This window comes from Pan troglodytes, chromosome 3 (genome assembly GCF_028858775.2).
Source record: "Pan troglodytes isolate AG18354 chromosome 3, NHGRI_mPanTro3-v2.0_pri, whole genome shotgun sequence".
NCBI classification, from domain to species: Eukaryota; Metazoa; Chordata; class Mammalia; order Primates; family Hominidae; genus Pan; species Pan troglodytes.
In genome coordinates this window covers 163,256,124-163,272,792 of record NC_072401.2, presented here as the reverse complement: position 1 = coordinate 163,272,792, position 16,669 = coordinate 163,256,124, and the positions used below count along the sequence as shown (strand labels likewise).

The window sequence follows — 16,669 nt, the reverse complement described above, 5'->3', positions numbered from 1 at the left end:
GAGATGCATTATTAATACTGCTCTGAAATACTATAAATGCACTAATTTATTTGACCTTTACTTTTAAAATACGATTTTTTTCCAGGATCTCTAATATGCCTTATATATTATAGCTAACAATCTAATTCATAATTTAATGAATGTGGATGCCAAGTAGTCAAATTCCAGTAGATACTTTTATAAAGACATATATTATATTATTAGGACCATATGAGACAATTTAAGCTAAGAATGTATTTTTTTTTCAATGCTCCACTTGGCTAGTTTCAACTCAAACCTATCACTCATTGGATGTGTAATATAGAAAAGAGAGCAAGTGAGTGATGGAGAAAGTTACCAGCACAATGTATTGTGCTCAGGAGTTGCTCAGTGAATAGCTATATATTATTATCTTAAAACTCAAAAATAAATCAAATTTTATACTTTACCTAATTTTTGAATAAAATATATATATTTACATCCTTTGGTATCTCCTTCCATTTTAGGTAATAGAAGTTTACTTGATTACATTTTTGTAGAATAAATTTTAATATGTAATGTCAACTTTTTATAATGTTTCTGTATTAATATATACATAATAAATTATTTGATGTTTATATTATATGATTGTATTGGATATTATTATATAAAGTAACCCAATTAGTTTAAACTATTTAGGTTGAAGGCATTTCCTGAGCTATATTAGCAAGACATCAAATATCATATGGAATTATTTAGTGTATAGAAGCTGATCTTTAAATATCACATTTTCATAAAATGTTACGAGCCTATTTAAAGCTTTTCATGGTAGTCCATGCAAATTGGATCCTAAATCCAATGTGACAACACTTTGGTAGTCTTTATCAGTTTCTTTTTTTCATGTGTTGCCAATAGAAAGAAAAAGACAAGTTTATAGAGTGCACTTCCTAACTAAAAATGACTGTAACAAATGGTTTGAAATGTTCTCTGGAGGATTATTGACTTTTTTAATTCAGGCTGCCATCAGTCCTCATTTATATTTCATAATATGTATCCTGGGAAAAGTAAGCTACTTTTAAATGTGTAGCTTGTCACTGAGGTTAAATAGTTGTTATGCCAATCACTTATCCTTCAATTCTATGTGAGTTAAGAGACACTTTTCAGAAAATCACTTAACACCAATAAACTAAGTGAGACACATGTCGATTACATGAAAGTATTATTTTTCATATATATAATCTATATGAGAATTAAAATTTCATGTGACAAAAATTATTATTCACTAGTTTTCTTTCTGTCCCTTCATAAGTACATCAATAAAGTAGAAGTAGCTTGGAATGCAGGAGGAAATTGAACATCTCATCTAAAAAGTTTTCCTTTGGGGAGTATCAGTGTCCATGTAAGTGGCCCATATAATATGTATATTTTCCAGTATGAATAATGTGTTATCTATTGCTCTTATTGAGGTGATTGATGTGCTTCCTTCCAAACTAATTCTCAGATTTAGGCTGTCTCAATTTTTTGCTGCTCCAAAGACTGTTGCAAGAAGAATTGATCCTTACAAATCCTGTGGCAAGATAAACTTTGTCTTATTACATACTTATTGAGAGTTGTTATTAATATCTATTCTGATTCCCTGTCTTTTTTAAAAAGCTCATCTCCTAACTCTAGTTGTTAAGAGATTAGAGATTAGTCAGATTAGTCTAAATATTTTAAAGAGTGTTTTTACTCCACCCCTTACAGTGATGTGGGTTTGCCATAAGTACATTAACATATCACTTTAAAAAGTTATTTATTAGATGAGTAGGTTGCAAAAATTTTCTCCCATTTTGTAGGTTGCCTGTTCACTCTGATGGTAGTTTCTTTTGCTGTGCAGAAGCTCTTTAGTTTAATTAGATCCCATTTGTCAATTTTGTCTTTTGTTGCCATTGCTTTTGGTGTTTTAGACATGAAGTCCTTGCCCATGCCTATGTCCTGAATGGTAATGTCTAGGTTTTCTTCTAGGGTTTTTATGGTTTTAGGTCTAACGTTTAAGTCTTTAATCCATCTTGAATTGATTTTTGTATAAGGTGTAAGGAAGGGATCCAGTTTCAGCTTTCTACATATGGCTAGCCAGTTTTCCCAGCACCATTTATTAAATAGGGAATCGTTTCCCCATTGCTTGTTTTTCTCAGGTTTGTCAAAGATCAGACAGTTGTAGATATGTGGCGTTATTTCTGAGGGCTCTATTCTGTTCCATGGATCTATATCTCTGTTTTGGTACCAGTACCATGCTGTTTTGGTTACTGTAGCCTTGTAGTATAGTTTGAAGTCAGGTATCGTGATGCCTCCAGTTTTGTTCTTTTGGCTTAGGATTGACTTGGCAATGCGGGCTCTTTTTTGGCTACTCATCTGACAAAGGGCCAATATCCAGAATCTACAATGAACTCAAACAAATTTACAATAAAAAAACAAACAACCCCATCAAAAAGTGGGCAAAGGACATGAACAGACACTTCTCAAAAGAAGACATTTATGCAGCCAAAAAACACAGGAAAAAATGCTCATCATCACTGGCCATCAGAGAAATGCAAATCAAAACCACAATGAGATACCATCTCACACCAGTTAGAATGGCAATCATTAAAAAGTCAGGAAACAACAGGTGCTGCAGAGGATGTGGAGAAATAGGAACACTTTTACACTGTTGGTGGGACTGTAAACTAGTTCAACCATTGTGGAAGTCAGTGTGGCGATTCCTCAGGGATCTAGAACTAGAAATACCATTTGACCCAGCCATCCCATTACTGGGTATATACCCAATGGACTATAAATCATGCTGCTATAAAGACATACACACACGTATGTTTATTGTGGCATTATTCACAATAGCAAAGACTTGGAACCAACCCAAATGTCCAACAATGATAGACTGGATTAAGAAAATGTGGCACATATACACCATGGAATACTATGCAGCCATAAAAAATGATGAGTTCATGTCCTTTGTAGGGACATGGATGAAATTGGAAATCATCATTCTCAGTAAACTATCGCAAGAACAAAAAACCAAACACAGCATATTCTCACTCATAGGTGGGAATTAAACAATGAGATCACATGGACACAGGAAGGGGAATATCACACTCTGGGGACTGTGGTGGGATGGGGGGATGGGGGAGGGATAGCATTGGGAGATATACCTAATGCTAGATGACGAGTTAGTGGGTGCAGCGCACAAGCATGGCACATGTATACATATGTAACTAACCTGCACAATGTGCTCATGTACCCTAAAACTTAAAGTGTAATAATAAATAAATAAATAAATAAATAAATAAGAAGTTACTGAAAAAATAAAATAAAATAAAATACAGAAAAAAGTTATTTGTTTTAACCTTCAATAAAATAAAATGCTGCAATAACTACTCTGTTCTAAATACATTAGGAGAGCCTAAACGTGTGCTTTATGTCACCAGGAAAGCAGGCACAGAAATACTAGGAGAATCATTTTTGAAAGTGTATTTTGTATTTCAAAAAAATTCATTTAAGTAGTCCTCAAGGAAAAGAATAAAATCAGAACTTGGTTTTGCTCCTTGTCACTGTGCAAGCTTGTGTATATTGTAATACTTTTGAATGAGAAATGGCAGAAAGGGTGCAGCAGATTTCTTTTTGTACTTAGAGCTTTGAAAGTCTATTATTTTTCTGCTTCTAAAAATATTAAGGGCAATGTACAGGATACAGTCCCAACTATGGACACTAAGGGTTATTAGGCCTTTCTGAGGACACCCTCCCCTGCCTCATTTTTCTCTGTGTAGTTAACATGAAGCTAGTTTAATATTCCCAGAGTATAGCTGGGAAAGGGAACTAACAGGCCAGTAGGGTGGTCGGCTGTAGTCCTGACGTGGTGGCTTTAACTATTCTTGGTTTGCATTACTTTTATAGTTTTAGTAAGTCTGGAGGATTGACACTTATTCAATAGTCAGTGAAATTTGTATATACAATGGATCCTCCAGACACTAAAAAATAAGAGTGGTGAAATTAACTTTGCACATATTTGAATCACCAAATAGAGTCTCAGATTGGTTTTGGACCTTAAAGTTTTTTATTGGCATTCTGATGGCTGAAAGAAAAGGATGTCAGGTAGTTCAAAATACATGCATTAACCGGAGAGCAAATGGTCCAAGTGAACAAAACTTTTATGTCCTGTCTTTTGATATCTCCTGCAGAAACTTTTTTGACAGAGAACTGGAGTCCTCTTCTTTATTTACCAAGTCATATTCTTATCAAGGACAACGTATGTTACATATACTCTCATGACCATTTTAAACAGCAAATTCTAAATTGTAAATGTTAGAAAGGAATCAGTGTGGTAAGCCTGTAACATACATCCTGTGGAACTCTTCCACATGGTCTTCATTACACAAGTCACCCGGCTACATCAGGGAATTTAATGATTAAACAAGGCAAAACCACTTCTCTCAAAGAGCCTATTATTAATCATATATATCATATTATATATTGCTGTCTGATATATATTGTTTTACAATATATATTGCTTTGCAATATACAACTCTTTATTTTTATAATTCTTTTGATTTTCAAAACCTTAAAATATAGTACAATATTTATTTTACATATAAGAAAACAAAGACTCAAAAATGTTTGAAAATGAACTCAACATCACAACACTATTAAGCAGCAAAATGAAGACCCCAAATCATCATTTGTCTCAATCAAAATGTCTAAATGACAACAAATAAACATATTTTCATTAGCAGGGAATTTTCCAAATCTGAGGTCTAGAATTCACTTGAGAAACACTTTCATAAAAACAATATTATTCTCAATATTAAGTATGGAAAGGTACCACTCTCTACGATTAAGAAAATTCAGCCATCCAGAACTATTTGCTTTCAATGTGAATAGATTTAATATTTATATTAAAGATAGCATGTTAATTTTTGTTGGAAAGGACGTTATGCTTTTTGGTATTGGAATTAAAATGTCTAAACCATTTGTTCTAATATATTCAAATTCTCATCTAACCTCAAAAATTTACATAGCACAATCATTTGAAAATTATACAATTTATAGTCCATCATTGCATAATTCCTGAATCAGTTCCCACAAAGCTTAGTACATTATAATGGCAATTATAATGTTCTTGGAATGCCTGGCACTTGTAGATAATTGATACATGTATATTTACTGAATGAATGCAGGATTTCTCTCCCAGCATTTTTGGTGGTAAACTGGCTAATTGACTGTCCATACAATTGCATGTGACATGTATCTAACTACCTATGATATAACTCAAGTTCAAGAAGTATACACTCATTGGAAAAATATAAAAAGTTCAGCATGGTGCATATACTGAAAATGTCTTCCCCACAACCATATTCACTACACTGCCTATCATACTCCCCTAAACACTTCAAAATTCAGTTCATTTTCCTTTAACGAACTTTGTGTTGATAACTCCCATTTTTCTGTAACTACCACACCTCTTTCAACTCTATTACAGGACATAAAGTGTTCTGTTACAATTATTGTTTCCTGGTTTTCATTATTGAACAGCACATACGAGACATATGTTGTCCATCTGTGTCAACCTAACAGTTTACAGTTTATCGCAGATATTAAGTAATCAATATATGACTAATTAAATGAACAAAAGTGAGCATTTTGGTAAGTGGTACCATATTTAGATTGTTTCTACAAAGATGGGTTTTACCAATTTTGTGGAATGGGAATGCAAATGAAAAAGATTTGATGGATAAAATTAATATAATTGTAACTAGAGGCAATAATAACTAAAGGTACCATGAATATGGTTTATTACTCCACTGATTTTAGTCTTAATTCATTTTTATCAATAACATTTTAAATAATGTTTTAGAATGTTTCAAAAAGGGCTTGAGCACCACATGTTAAATATATTTGTAGATAGTTAATATATTTGTTGCTTTATTAATCTTAAAATATTTGAAATATTTTGTTACTGGTATTTACAAATATGCAAACTTGTATCATGCAAACATACCAAATTCACTTATTATCACAATTCATCTAAAGAATCTTTTGTATTTTAATTTACTCTATGCCATCTACAAGTGCTTAAGATAACCCTTATCATACTGAAGAAATATTTTCTTGTTTTGTTTTCTAAAGGTAAATGACTTTTCTGCAGTTTTGGAAAAGATCATACAATTTTACTTCTTTAAACTGTTAATATGATGAATTACATTCAGTGATTTTTTGAATGTCTATAATTAACTCAATATATTATGGTATATTACCATTTTAGTATTCTGATAAATTTTGTTTGATAATATTTTATACAGGAATTTTTCATCTATTTTCATGAGTGACACTGATCACTAATTATTCTTTCTTCTAATGCCTTGTCACATTTTGATATTAAGTTTATGCTGACTTCATAAAAAGCAGCTGGGGATTTTATTAGTTATCTATGCTGCATAATAAATTAGCTAAAATACTAGTTGCCTGAAACAACAAACATTTATGCTCTTTGAGATAATAGGAAAATCAAGATATGCAATAATAAACAGAGAAATGAAATAATCAAATAATTTGAGAACAGCTTAGCTAGGTGATCCTGGCACAATCTCTTTTCTGAGATTTCAATCAGCATGTTGTTCAGAGCTGTAGTCATCTGAAAGCTTGATTGCGGCTGGCATAACTACTTCCAAGATTACTCACTCACGTGGCTATTGGCAGGAGGCCTTAGTTTTTTGCTGGCTGTTGTCATGGGGCCTCTCTCTGCCCCTTGGCATATAAGCATCCCCATAAGAGTGATTGAGTATCTTATGACATGGCAGCTGAATTCTGCAGGAGCAAGAGAACGATGAAAATATTGCAATACCTTTTATGACCTAATGCTGGATATTATGCACCATTACTTTGCCCCAGCTCTGTTCATTCACAGCACGTCATTAAATCCAGCCCACAGGTCCCATGTGTAAAGTGAGAACAGTTAGTCTCTATCTTTGGAAGACAGGAGTGTCAACAATTGATAGAGATATTTTAACACTACTAAAGAGATGCCTCCAGCCCCATTTTATTTTCTAGAAGAGCTTGTATAAGATTGATGTTATTTTTACTTTATTTTGGAAAAGTTCTAAAGTTTTCTTTGATTAAAAGTTTTTAAATAAATTAAATGTATTTAAATGTTATAAGACTTTTTAGATTTTATACTACTTTTTGTGTAGGTTCTGCTAGATGCTTGCGTTTCCAGAAATCTGTTCATTTTATTTAAAGTTACGTGTTGGCATAAAGCTGTCTATAATTTGTTCTCTTTAGTTTTTACCGTTTCTGTAAGAATTTAGCTCTCATTCTGACTTTCTTGGTATGCCATTTTGTTTCTTGGGGTTGCTTTTTATGATTTGTCTTTTTTTCTTTGGTGTTCTGTAGTTTTACTGTAATGTCTATGTGTCACCTTTCTTAAGAAAGTTCATCATCTTTAGGCTTTTGGAATCACTGATTTAATGTCTTACACAGAACTGAGAATATCACAATGGTTACCTCTTCAAATATCGCTCTCTTCAGTTTTATATATGTGTATATATATATATATAATATGCATATTTATAGTATTCTTAATCTATTCTATATTCACTTACTCTCTCATCTGTATTTTCTATATTTTATACCTCTGTGCTTTATTGTGGCTATGATTTTTTTCTGACTTAACTTTCTATTATCGCCTTTCTTCTTCAGCTGTATCTAATCTGGAGTTAAATACAAAGATTGAGTTTATAATTTCAATTTTTGTTATTTAAAAATATAGCATTTCTAGTTGATTTATTTTAATTACAACGTTATGTTTTATAGCTTCCTAAATTTTTATGTTTAGCTATCAACTCTTTAAACACAGGAAGCCTAGATGAATAACTCCAGTTACCAGAATTTTGTGGCTTTTTAAAACTTGACTGTTGTTTTTATTTTTATTGGTTAAGTTTGTATTTTCTTAAGGAAAGCCTTGAGATATTTTGTTGCATTCAGCAAATTTGATTTCATCAACCATTTTCCAAATTATTTTAATTATAAAGATAATAGGTTCTTTAAGAGAGGTATTCCATCTATGACTGTCAGGCACTGGGGGGTACCAGAGATTCTGCAATGAATCTTTGGACATTTTGTGGCCACTTAAATGCAACGCAACTAGTAACCCAGTACAGAGAAAGAGTTACTATGCCAGAATCTCCAGCCACAATTATTGTGGGACCACAATACTAAGCCCATTTACTTTAGTTGAGGCTGCCTACCAGAATCAGCTGATTCCCTGATATTGGCATGTATTTATAAACCAAAAATAAGTACATAATCCTGGCTTCTCAGAAGTTTTGGAGTCTGGTAAGGTAGAAGAGATCAATCACTATATTTGATTCAATGTAGCAACAGCGCCAGATCTTAAAGAAATACACACTGAATTAATTAATGGCTAAAAGAGAAAAATACAAAACCTCTCAAGTTGTCTTATTATTTTTTAAATTACGTGTGCACACACATGCATATGTGTATATACATGGGAGAGAGAGACAGAAATAAAATACCTTTGATTAGTAATCAACTCTGACTTCAGAATCTTCACCTGGTTTGGGAACTATTCTTGAGGGAGAAACAGCTGTAGCTCACTTCCATGAGCCTTAAAGTTTCTTCTGTACTGATTCTGCCATTCCTCATTGTATCCCTAAGTTACTTATGATTTCTGAAAATGCTTTCTGTAAACTTTTCCAAGATTTTAAATTCTAGTCAGGAAGATAATCAGAATCAATCATTATCATTTTTTCAACATTACTAGAAACAGAAAGTTATCAATTAATCCACATCTCACTTTTAATTGAGTCTTTCTGTAATTATGCCTAATGTTGTATTTACAACATCTCATTTTAATATCAATGATTATATAATTGAAAAAAGTTTCAGATTGTATTCATCACTAGTTAATTCAGTGAGTGACTTTTATAAAGAAAATTATTTTACCTAATCAAAGTGCAATTATCAAATCAGGAAATGTAACATTAGTAGTATCGCAATATCTAATACAGGGACCATATTTAAATTTTGTCAGTTCTCTTAGTAATATACTTTATAACTTATTTTTCTAAGTCCAGGACCCATTCTTGATTTGCATGTTTTATTTATTTCTTGTAACTCATCTTTTTTAGTCTAGAGTGTTTCATTAGCCTCCTTTGCCTTTCCTTTCTTTTTTATTCAGATAAAATCCACATGCCATTTAACTGTGTCAAAATGTACCACACAGTAGCTCATAACATATTTACAATGTTGTGTAACCATCACCACTATCTAAGCCTAGAACATTGTCACCCCCAAATAAACCTCATATCCATTAAGCAGTCATTTCTCATTCCTCCCTTTCCTCAGTCCCTAACAACAACCAATCTGCTTTCTGTCACCATGGATTTGCCCACTGTGAACGTTTTATAAATGGATTAATATAATATGTAAACGTTTGTGTCAGATACCTCCAATATTCATGTTGTAGAATGCATTAGTATTTTCCTCCATATATTGCATGGCTGCATCATTTTATATTCCCACCAGCAATGTGCAAGAGTTCCAGTTTCTCCACATACTCAATCAACAACATGTTATTTTCTGATTTTTGTTTATCTGTTTAAATAGCCATTCTAGAGGGTGTGAAGTGGTATCATGTAGTGGTTTTGATTTGCATTTCCCTCTTTTTGATTTTTTTAATTTTTTAATCTTTTCATGTGCTTAATTAGCCATTTATACATCTTCAATAGAGAAATGACTATTCAATTTTTTCGTCCCAAATTTTAATTGCATTGTTGGCTTTTTAGCTGCTGATTTGTAACAGTTCTCTATATATTCTGGATACTATCAGAATTTTCAAATATCTTTTCCTATTTTGTGGGTTGTGTTTATACTTTTTTTATAGTGTCATTTGATGCACTACAAAATCTAACATTTATTTTGTTTTTGTTGTTGCTTGTGCTTTGGGGTCATATCTAGAAGAAACAATTGTCCATTTCTAGATCTGAAACATTTACTCAATGTTTTCTTCTGATAGTTTATTGTTTTAGCTCCTACATTTAAGTCTTTGATTTATTTTGAATTCAATTTTGTTTATGGTATGAGGTAGGAGTTCAGGCTTATTTTCTTGCATGTGGTTTTCCAATTGTCCCAGAATAATTGGGGAAAAAAATGACCATCAATGTATGTTTATTTCTGCACTCTCAATTCTATTCCATCTTTGTGTCAGGATTGCACTGCTTTGATTACTGTAGCTTCATTGCATGTTTTGAAATCAGCAAGTATGAGCCCTCCAGCTTTGTACTTTTTCAAGATTTTTTTTTCACCACTTGGGGGTCTCCTGTAATTTCACATTTATCTGAGGATAAGTTTTTTTAATTTCTCGAAAAAAATGCAGTTAGAACTTTGATAAGGATTACACTGTACCTTTGTTTTTCTTTTACTTGTCTTTGTCAACTTGGGAGTATGATCACCTTACCAATAGCCTTTACCAGTTTGTACCATGTTACCAATCAGTTCTTTCAATCCAGGAATACAAAGTGTCTTCGGATTTATTTAGGTCTTCTTTAAATTCTTTCAACAAAGTTTCATAGTATTTAGTATGAAAGTTTTGCATGTCTTTGGTGAACTTTATTCCTACATATTTTATTTTTTGATACTATTGTAAACAGAATTATTAATTTCCTAACAGGCTATAATAAAAATATTTTATTTTCCTTCCATTATATACTCATTCATTTATTTATATAACTGAATTCATGATTTTATTTAATTCCTTATACTCCTTTGTAATTACTAATTATTTCAGTGCTCAAATTGTCCCATATTTAGCAAATTGGAGTCTCTTTTAACTGGTTTCTGTATCCTTTTGGTATGCCTCATCATTCTTTGAGGACTTGTTTAATTTCTGAAACAAGATATTCCAGGCTCATCTTATGTTTTCCCTAGCAAAATCCCAGAATAGTTTTTATACAGGTAACACTGGTACATTTCAGTGGATAATGCTATTTGGAAACTACAATCTGTAGAAATGTATAGCATCATTAAAATATATAATTTATTATTTATCTTATTGCAATTTTTCTTTTGGAAAATTAAATAGAAAATATGAATCACTAATTCACTTTCTCTTTCATTTTTTCCTTTAGTTCCTCCAGTCATCCGGGTGTATCCAGAGAGTCAGGCTAGAGAGCCTGGGGTAACTGCCAGTCTTAGGTGCCATGCAGAGGGCATACCAAAGCCTCAGCTTGGCTGGTTGAAGAATGGAATTGATATTACACCAAAGCTGTCCAAACAACTCACGCTTCAAGGTGCTTTTTACTTGCATTTTTTTCTCTTAAATGACCATGTTGAAAATTTATACTAAAATTTATAACGTTCTTTGGAAAATAAAAGAAAAATGAGTGTTGGTGGCAACAGAATGTCACAAATATGAAAAAAATGCTTATATCTAAGAAATTATATGGGAAAGATTCTTTTAACATTTTAGTGTTTTTAATAATAGTCTTGTCATAATGATTAATTATGTCATTATTTTGGTGATAAGTAAAATATTAAATTATGTATCTTTAAAATACTTGTCCTGTGAAGTATAGCAGTTATACTGAGCGGAATAATTAGATTCTTTTATAGAAATTCATTTCTGAAGTTACTTTTTAAGTGTTTAAATAATACCTTGAATATGTATTATAGAGGATTTCAATACAGAATTTTTAGTGGATTTTTAGCATATTTTGTAAATGAAGGGAGAAGAATATCAAAAAGTTACTAAATGTTTTCCATTTACATTTTTTAAAGTTTGTATTACATTCTAATATATAAAATTTTGTACATATTCTAATCTTCTAATGTGTAGACATGAATAAATTACTGTATATTAGATAATAATAATCCCAAATATGTGGAAAATAAACAAAACCAGGCAAGATTTGTAAGGTCAAATAATTTAAGTAGTCTAAAAGCAGTTGCATATAATATATTAATTATGCTAGCATTAAAAATAAACCACAAACCTTTTTTTCATTGTTAGGGGTAACACACAACACTCATTTTACTGGAGTATCTTCTTCATGGGCATTATAGTTCTTATTTTATGACTTTAATTTTCTTTATATTATTAAACATGAACATATTTTGTCACTTTATTACATAGAGTTCTATTATTATTCCACTTTAATAGTGGATATATATAATCATTATACATTTTTAAATAAAACTTTTTAAAACTTCTACTTATTCTTGCAAGTCAATAGAGACATGTCTGTGAAAGTGTCCTTAAACTTTAAAAACTTTAATCCTAGAAATCACTAATGTGCATACGTAGGTCAGACACATTTGCACACATATCTAGTGATTACCTCAAGAGGTCTATAATCTGAGAGGAGAAGACTTATTAACAGAAATTAAATGAATAAAAGTCTAAATAGCTTCTGACTTTGTCTCTTGCCCATTTAATAGCAATAAACCGTATTATAAAAGTATATCAAAATTTTGCTTTCAGGAATATACATGACAACAAATTTTTGAAGTTGTTACACTCCAGACTCAACATTTGAAAAGAGGAGGTGCTTGCAAATAAATTACTGTAAATTTTTACAACAGGGAAAAACAGTTGAAGTTTAAAGAGAATATGACAAAAAATAAAAGGAGAGAAGAGATAATTCTACACACATAGGGGTATAAAACTCCATGTGGCTTAATAACTGTTTAATTATCTACTCATTCATGAGATGCTTCTTTAGTGTTTGTGTGTGAAGTCCAAGTCCAGACACTAATTTAGTATCTATGGCAATGGCTGGGATAATATGTGAATTAGAGAGAGTAAAATCCCAAGAAAGCACAAATATTTTATTAACAGGCAAATGAAGAAAATAACAGTAAGAGACTAAAATTCATCAAGAGACAGGAGACTAGGTGATAATATGGAAGAAGAGAAAGTTAAAGAGTTCAACAATGGCAAATGCATAGAAAGTTCAATAAAAGGCATTGATAAGTGTTTACTTCAGGTGATGAGCATGTTCTTGCGACATTTAGAAAAACAGTATCAGTAACAATCAGTTTTCAGTGTGTTTAGAAACGAAAAGGAGATAAGAAATACAAAAATCTTTTTTGGCCAGATTCTGAAAGGAAAAAAAAATAGAAGGTAGTAGCTCCTGGTGGGGAGGCTTAGAACTGATGGAGATATTTCTTGGATAATTCATCAATCTGAGAAAGTATCAGTAGGGAGAAATGAGAAGGATGAAGCCTGCAGGAAGAGTCATAGAAATCAATAAGAAATAAGGGGAGATTTGCCTTGGAAAGAAACAGAAAATTTCCTGTGAGAAATAAATCAAGGTGAAACTAGGAACGGAAAGTTTTGAGGTTGCTTTCTGATCACTTCTATTTACCTCACGATTGAAAGAGCAAGATCACTTGCTGAGAGTGAAGTTAGTATTATGATGGGAAACATCAAACAAAGTATATAAAGATTTGAAGTAAAAGTAGAGGTGGATATGAAAGGTACCTAACTGGAAAGGTCAAGTGAAATGAATAGCAAGTAGTTTTGAATGTCCTAGGAATTGAAAACTGTGAATCTGAAAATTATAAACTCGCTTATGCAATAGTCTTATAACTTACTCAAAGAACTAGGTGCAGGGACACCAGATGCAGAGATGGGTTAGCTTATTCTAGTTCTAGAGGTTAGGAAGGCAGATGTGTCAGGATGATAAATAGATAAAGGGATTGGTAGTTCTGGCAATAAAGTGGTAACGTCTAAGAATGCTAGATTACATAGGAAGAGAAGGAAAGACAATGGGACATATAGGTTAGGAGAACATGTAAAAATATTGGGAGACAGCATTTAAAGAAGGAAGAAATTTATTTGGTATTTCAAAACAAAACCCAGAGAATTTAAGCTGTTAAGTGTGTGGATCCTGAAAAAAAAAAAAGGTATGATTTTGGAGGAGGCCGTATCTTATATAAAACAAGAAGGTGAAGCAAATGTAAATACATTGTTTACTACCTATCTTTAGAGCAGGTTCCTATAAACTAAGACCCACAGACCATATCTAGATAGCTGTCTGTTTTTTTAAATAAAGGTGGGTTTTTTTGTTTTTGTTTTTGCTTTCTTTTTTTTTGTTGTTGTTGTTGGTTTGTGTTTAGAATACAGTTGCACTCATTTTTCAAAACGTATTGCCTGGCTGCTTTAATGCTGCTGTGGCAGAGGTGAGTAGTTGCCACAGAAATTGTGTGGCCCACAAAACCTAAATTATTTACACCTGGCCTGTTGCAACAAAATGAAAACCTGCCAACCCCTTTTTTGGAGTAGTGATTCTCAGTGAATGATGTGGGGAATGAGGGTGTGTAGTAAGCATTTGCAAATAAAGAAACAACTTCAAGTTATTCAAATGATTATGTCTCTCAAAAGTCCACATCCACTGCCTGTCCATATCTCACATCCCTTGAGAGCTACTGGCTCCTAGCGATGGCAATCAAGCTGTTTTCTCATTGGCTTTCTACCCTTGTTTTCCCAAACCACACTGATTACGTTGCCTTCTACCTGTCACAGATAGTCATTTCCCATTCTGCATGTGTGGTTCTTGTAACTGAACAACATGGAACACACAGACACAAATATGTACACAAACACACACACAGTACCCACACAGGCATGCACACACACACATACACACAGAAAGAAAACAAAAGGAAAACAAAGAAAAAGAAAAGAAAGGAAAGAGAAACTTAAACAAATGACTATAACAAACACTCAACTGCCAGGTGCGGTGGCTCACGCCTGTAATGCCAGCCCTTTGGTAGGCCGAGGCAGGCCTATACCAAAGATAACCTGAGGTCAGGAGTTCGAAACCAGCCTGGCAAACATGGTGAAACCCCATCTCTACTAAAGATACAAAAAATTAGCCCGGGGTGGCGCAGTGGGCCTGTAGTCCCAGCTACTCAGGAAGCTGAGGCAGGAGAATTGCTTGAACCCGGGAGGCGGAGGTTGCAGTGAGCTGAGATCGTGCCACTGTACTCCAGCATGGGTGACAGAATGAGATTCTGTCTCACAATAATAATAATAATAATAATAATAATGTTTGATGAATGGCAATAGTATACCTGCATGATTTAGCTCAATTAATTACTCTATGAAAACATCTTTTATATACATTTACCTGCAAACTAATCATATTGCTATTATTAGACTTCTGAAAAATCTTAGGGGAATGTAGGTTCTGAATATTATAAGTAAATATATAAATGAAATTATACTTATCAATATGAAATACCTCATATACAATGTAGAATATAGGAAATGATACAAAACATAAACTATGCATTTGATATAGAGTATTGGGCTCTCTTATAGAATGACAGCACAGTTTATGAACACTTGAATGCTTCTGGAATAATTTGGCATGCCTTCAAAGTATAGAAGTAGGAAGGGAAACAGTTTAATTAGGACAAGCCAAGAGAACTGTTTGACTGTGTAATCAAAAAGCACTGTTCCAAAACTGAAATTGTAGTTTACAAGTTGCATTTCCCTTCTTTTTTCAGCAAATGGCAGTGAGGTTCACATAAGCAATGTGCGCTATGAAGATACTGGAGCATACACTTGTATCGCAAAGAATGAAGCAGGAGTGGATGAAGACATCTCTTCTCTTTTTGTGGAAGACTCTGCTAGAAAGACCCGTATGTATTGAACCACCCCACAGCACACACACACCATATTCAACATACTTTTTTACAGCTTTTTTTAAAAAGTAAAGACACCAGAAAACTGTGAATTGCACAATGCATTATAACAAATAGATTTTATATGTAGGAAGGATAGAAATCTTGAAATACTAAAAGCAGATTTAAAGATGAAAAAAAGTTGTGAAATTTTCATTACAACACTAGATTTTATTTTTTTGCAAGTGTACATATGGTGTTTCAGGTCCTGTCTTCCCGTTTGCTCTTGGAGGAATTTATATCTCTTGCAAAATCCCTCTCCTCAATTAAATGTGGGGAATTCAAGGCCCCCAAATGTATCCAATGTGTATCTTCTAGGTAGAATAAATTACTATATTTGTTTTCCTGTCAGTTACATTGCAGTCACTGGATTAAGACCTGTACAGCATCCTTCTCTACAGAAGGTTCAGTGGTAACTGCCACTCTAAGGCACTCACTGCCCCTGACACAAAAACTACACTGTTGCTGTTCTTGGTTTAGTGCTAAAAATCCTTTGCCATCATGGTTCATGTTGTCTGATTGTCTCCTGGAGTTATACCCCAAATGTCTTCTTCTCTTTTATTTTGTTTAATTACTTGGCAAAAGGGATAGAGATAGGGTGGGGATGCTGAGGATGGATTGCTTTTTATGATAGCTGAATTGTTTGGAACTCAAACTACTATTATAGCATTTATCAAGTGCATTCTTTGCAAGCAAACAAACAGCCATTTTATTCCCTTGGTATACACGTGCCACAGTGTGGCTGTTTTGGGATAGGGCCTGGATGTGCTTGAAATGACTACTCCCCTTGTTCTCTGCTCTTCAATCCTACTTGTTACGCTGTTATTAATATATGTTTTGCAAGAGTCTGATATTATTGGACCCTCTAACTTGACAGGCCCATTTTTCTGAATCCAGTGTTTGAACAAGGTTAAAGCATTGATCCAGCCAGGAGTCTTCCTATTACTTCTTAAGTCACTTAGTGCATATTGACATG

At 32.9% G+C, this 16,669-nt stretch overlaps 1 protein-coding gene across 3 annotated transcripts in view; it reads left to right on the top strand.

Annotated features, from left to right (window-relative positions):
• FSTL5 (follistatin like 5) overlaps window positions 1-16,669 on the top strand; it is an 816,338-nt gene that overhangs the window by 646,207 nt on the left and 153,462 nt on the right. For all 3 annotated transcript variants that reach the window (XM_016952467.4, XM_016952464.4, XM_063809978.1), the window contains 2 exons: window positions 11,130-11,291; window positions 15,517-15,651. In XM_016952467.4, coding sequence (XP_016807956.2) covers window positions 11,130-11,291; window positions 15,517-15,651 — 297 coding nt within the window. The remainder of the gene's footprint in view (window positions 1-11,129; window positions 11,292-15,516; window positions 15,652-16,669) is intronic.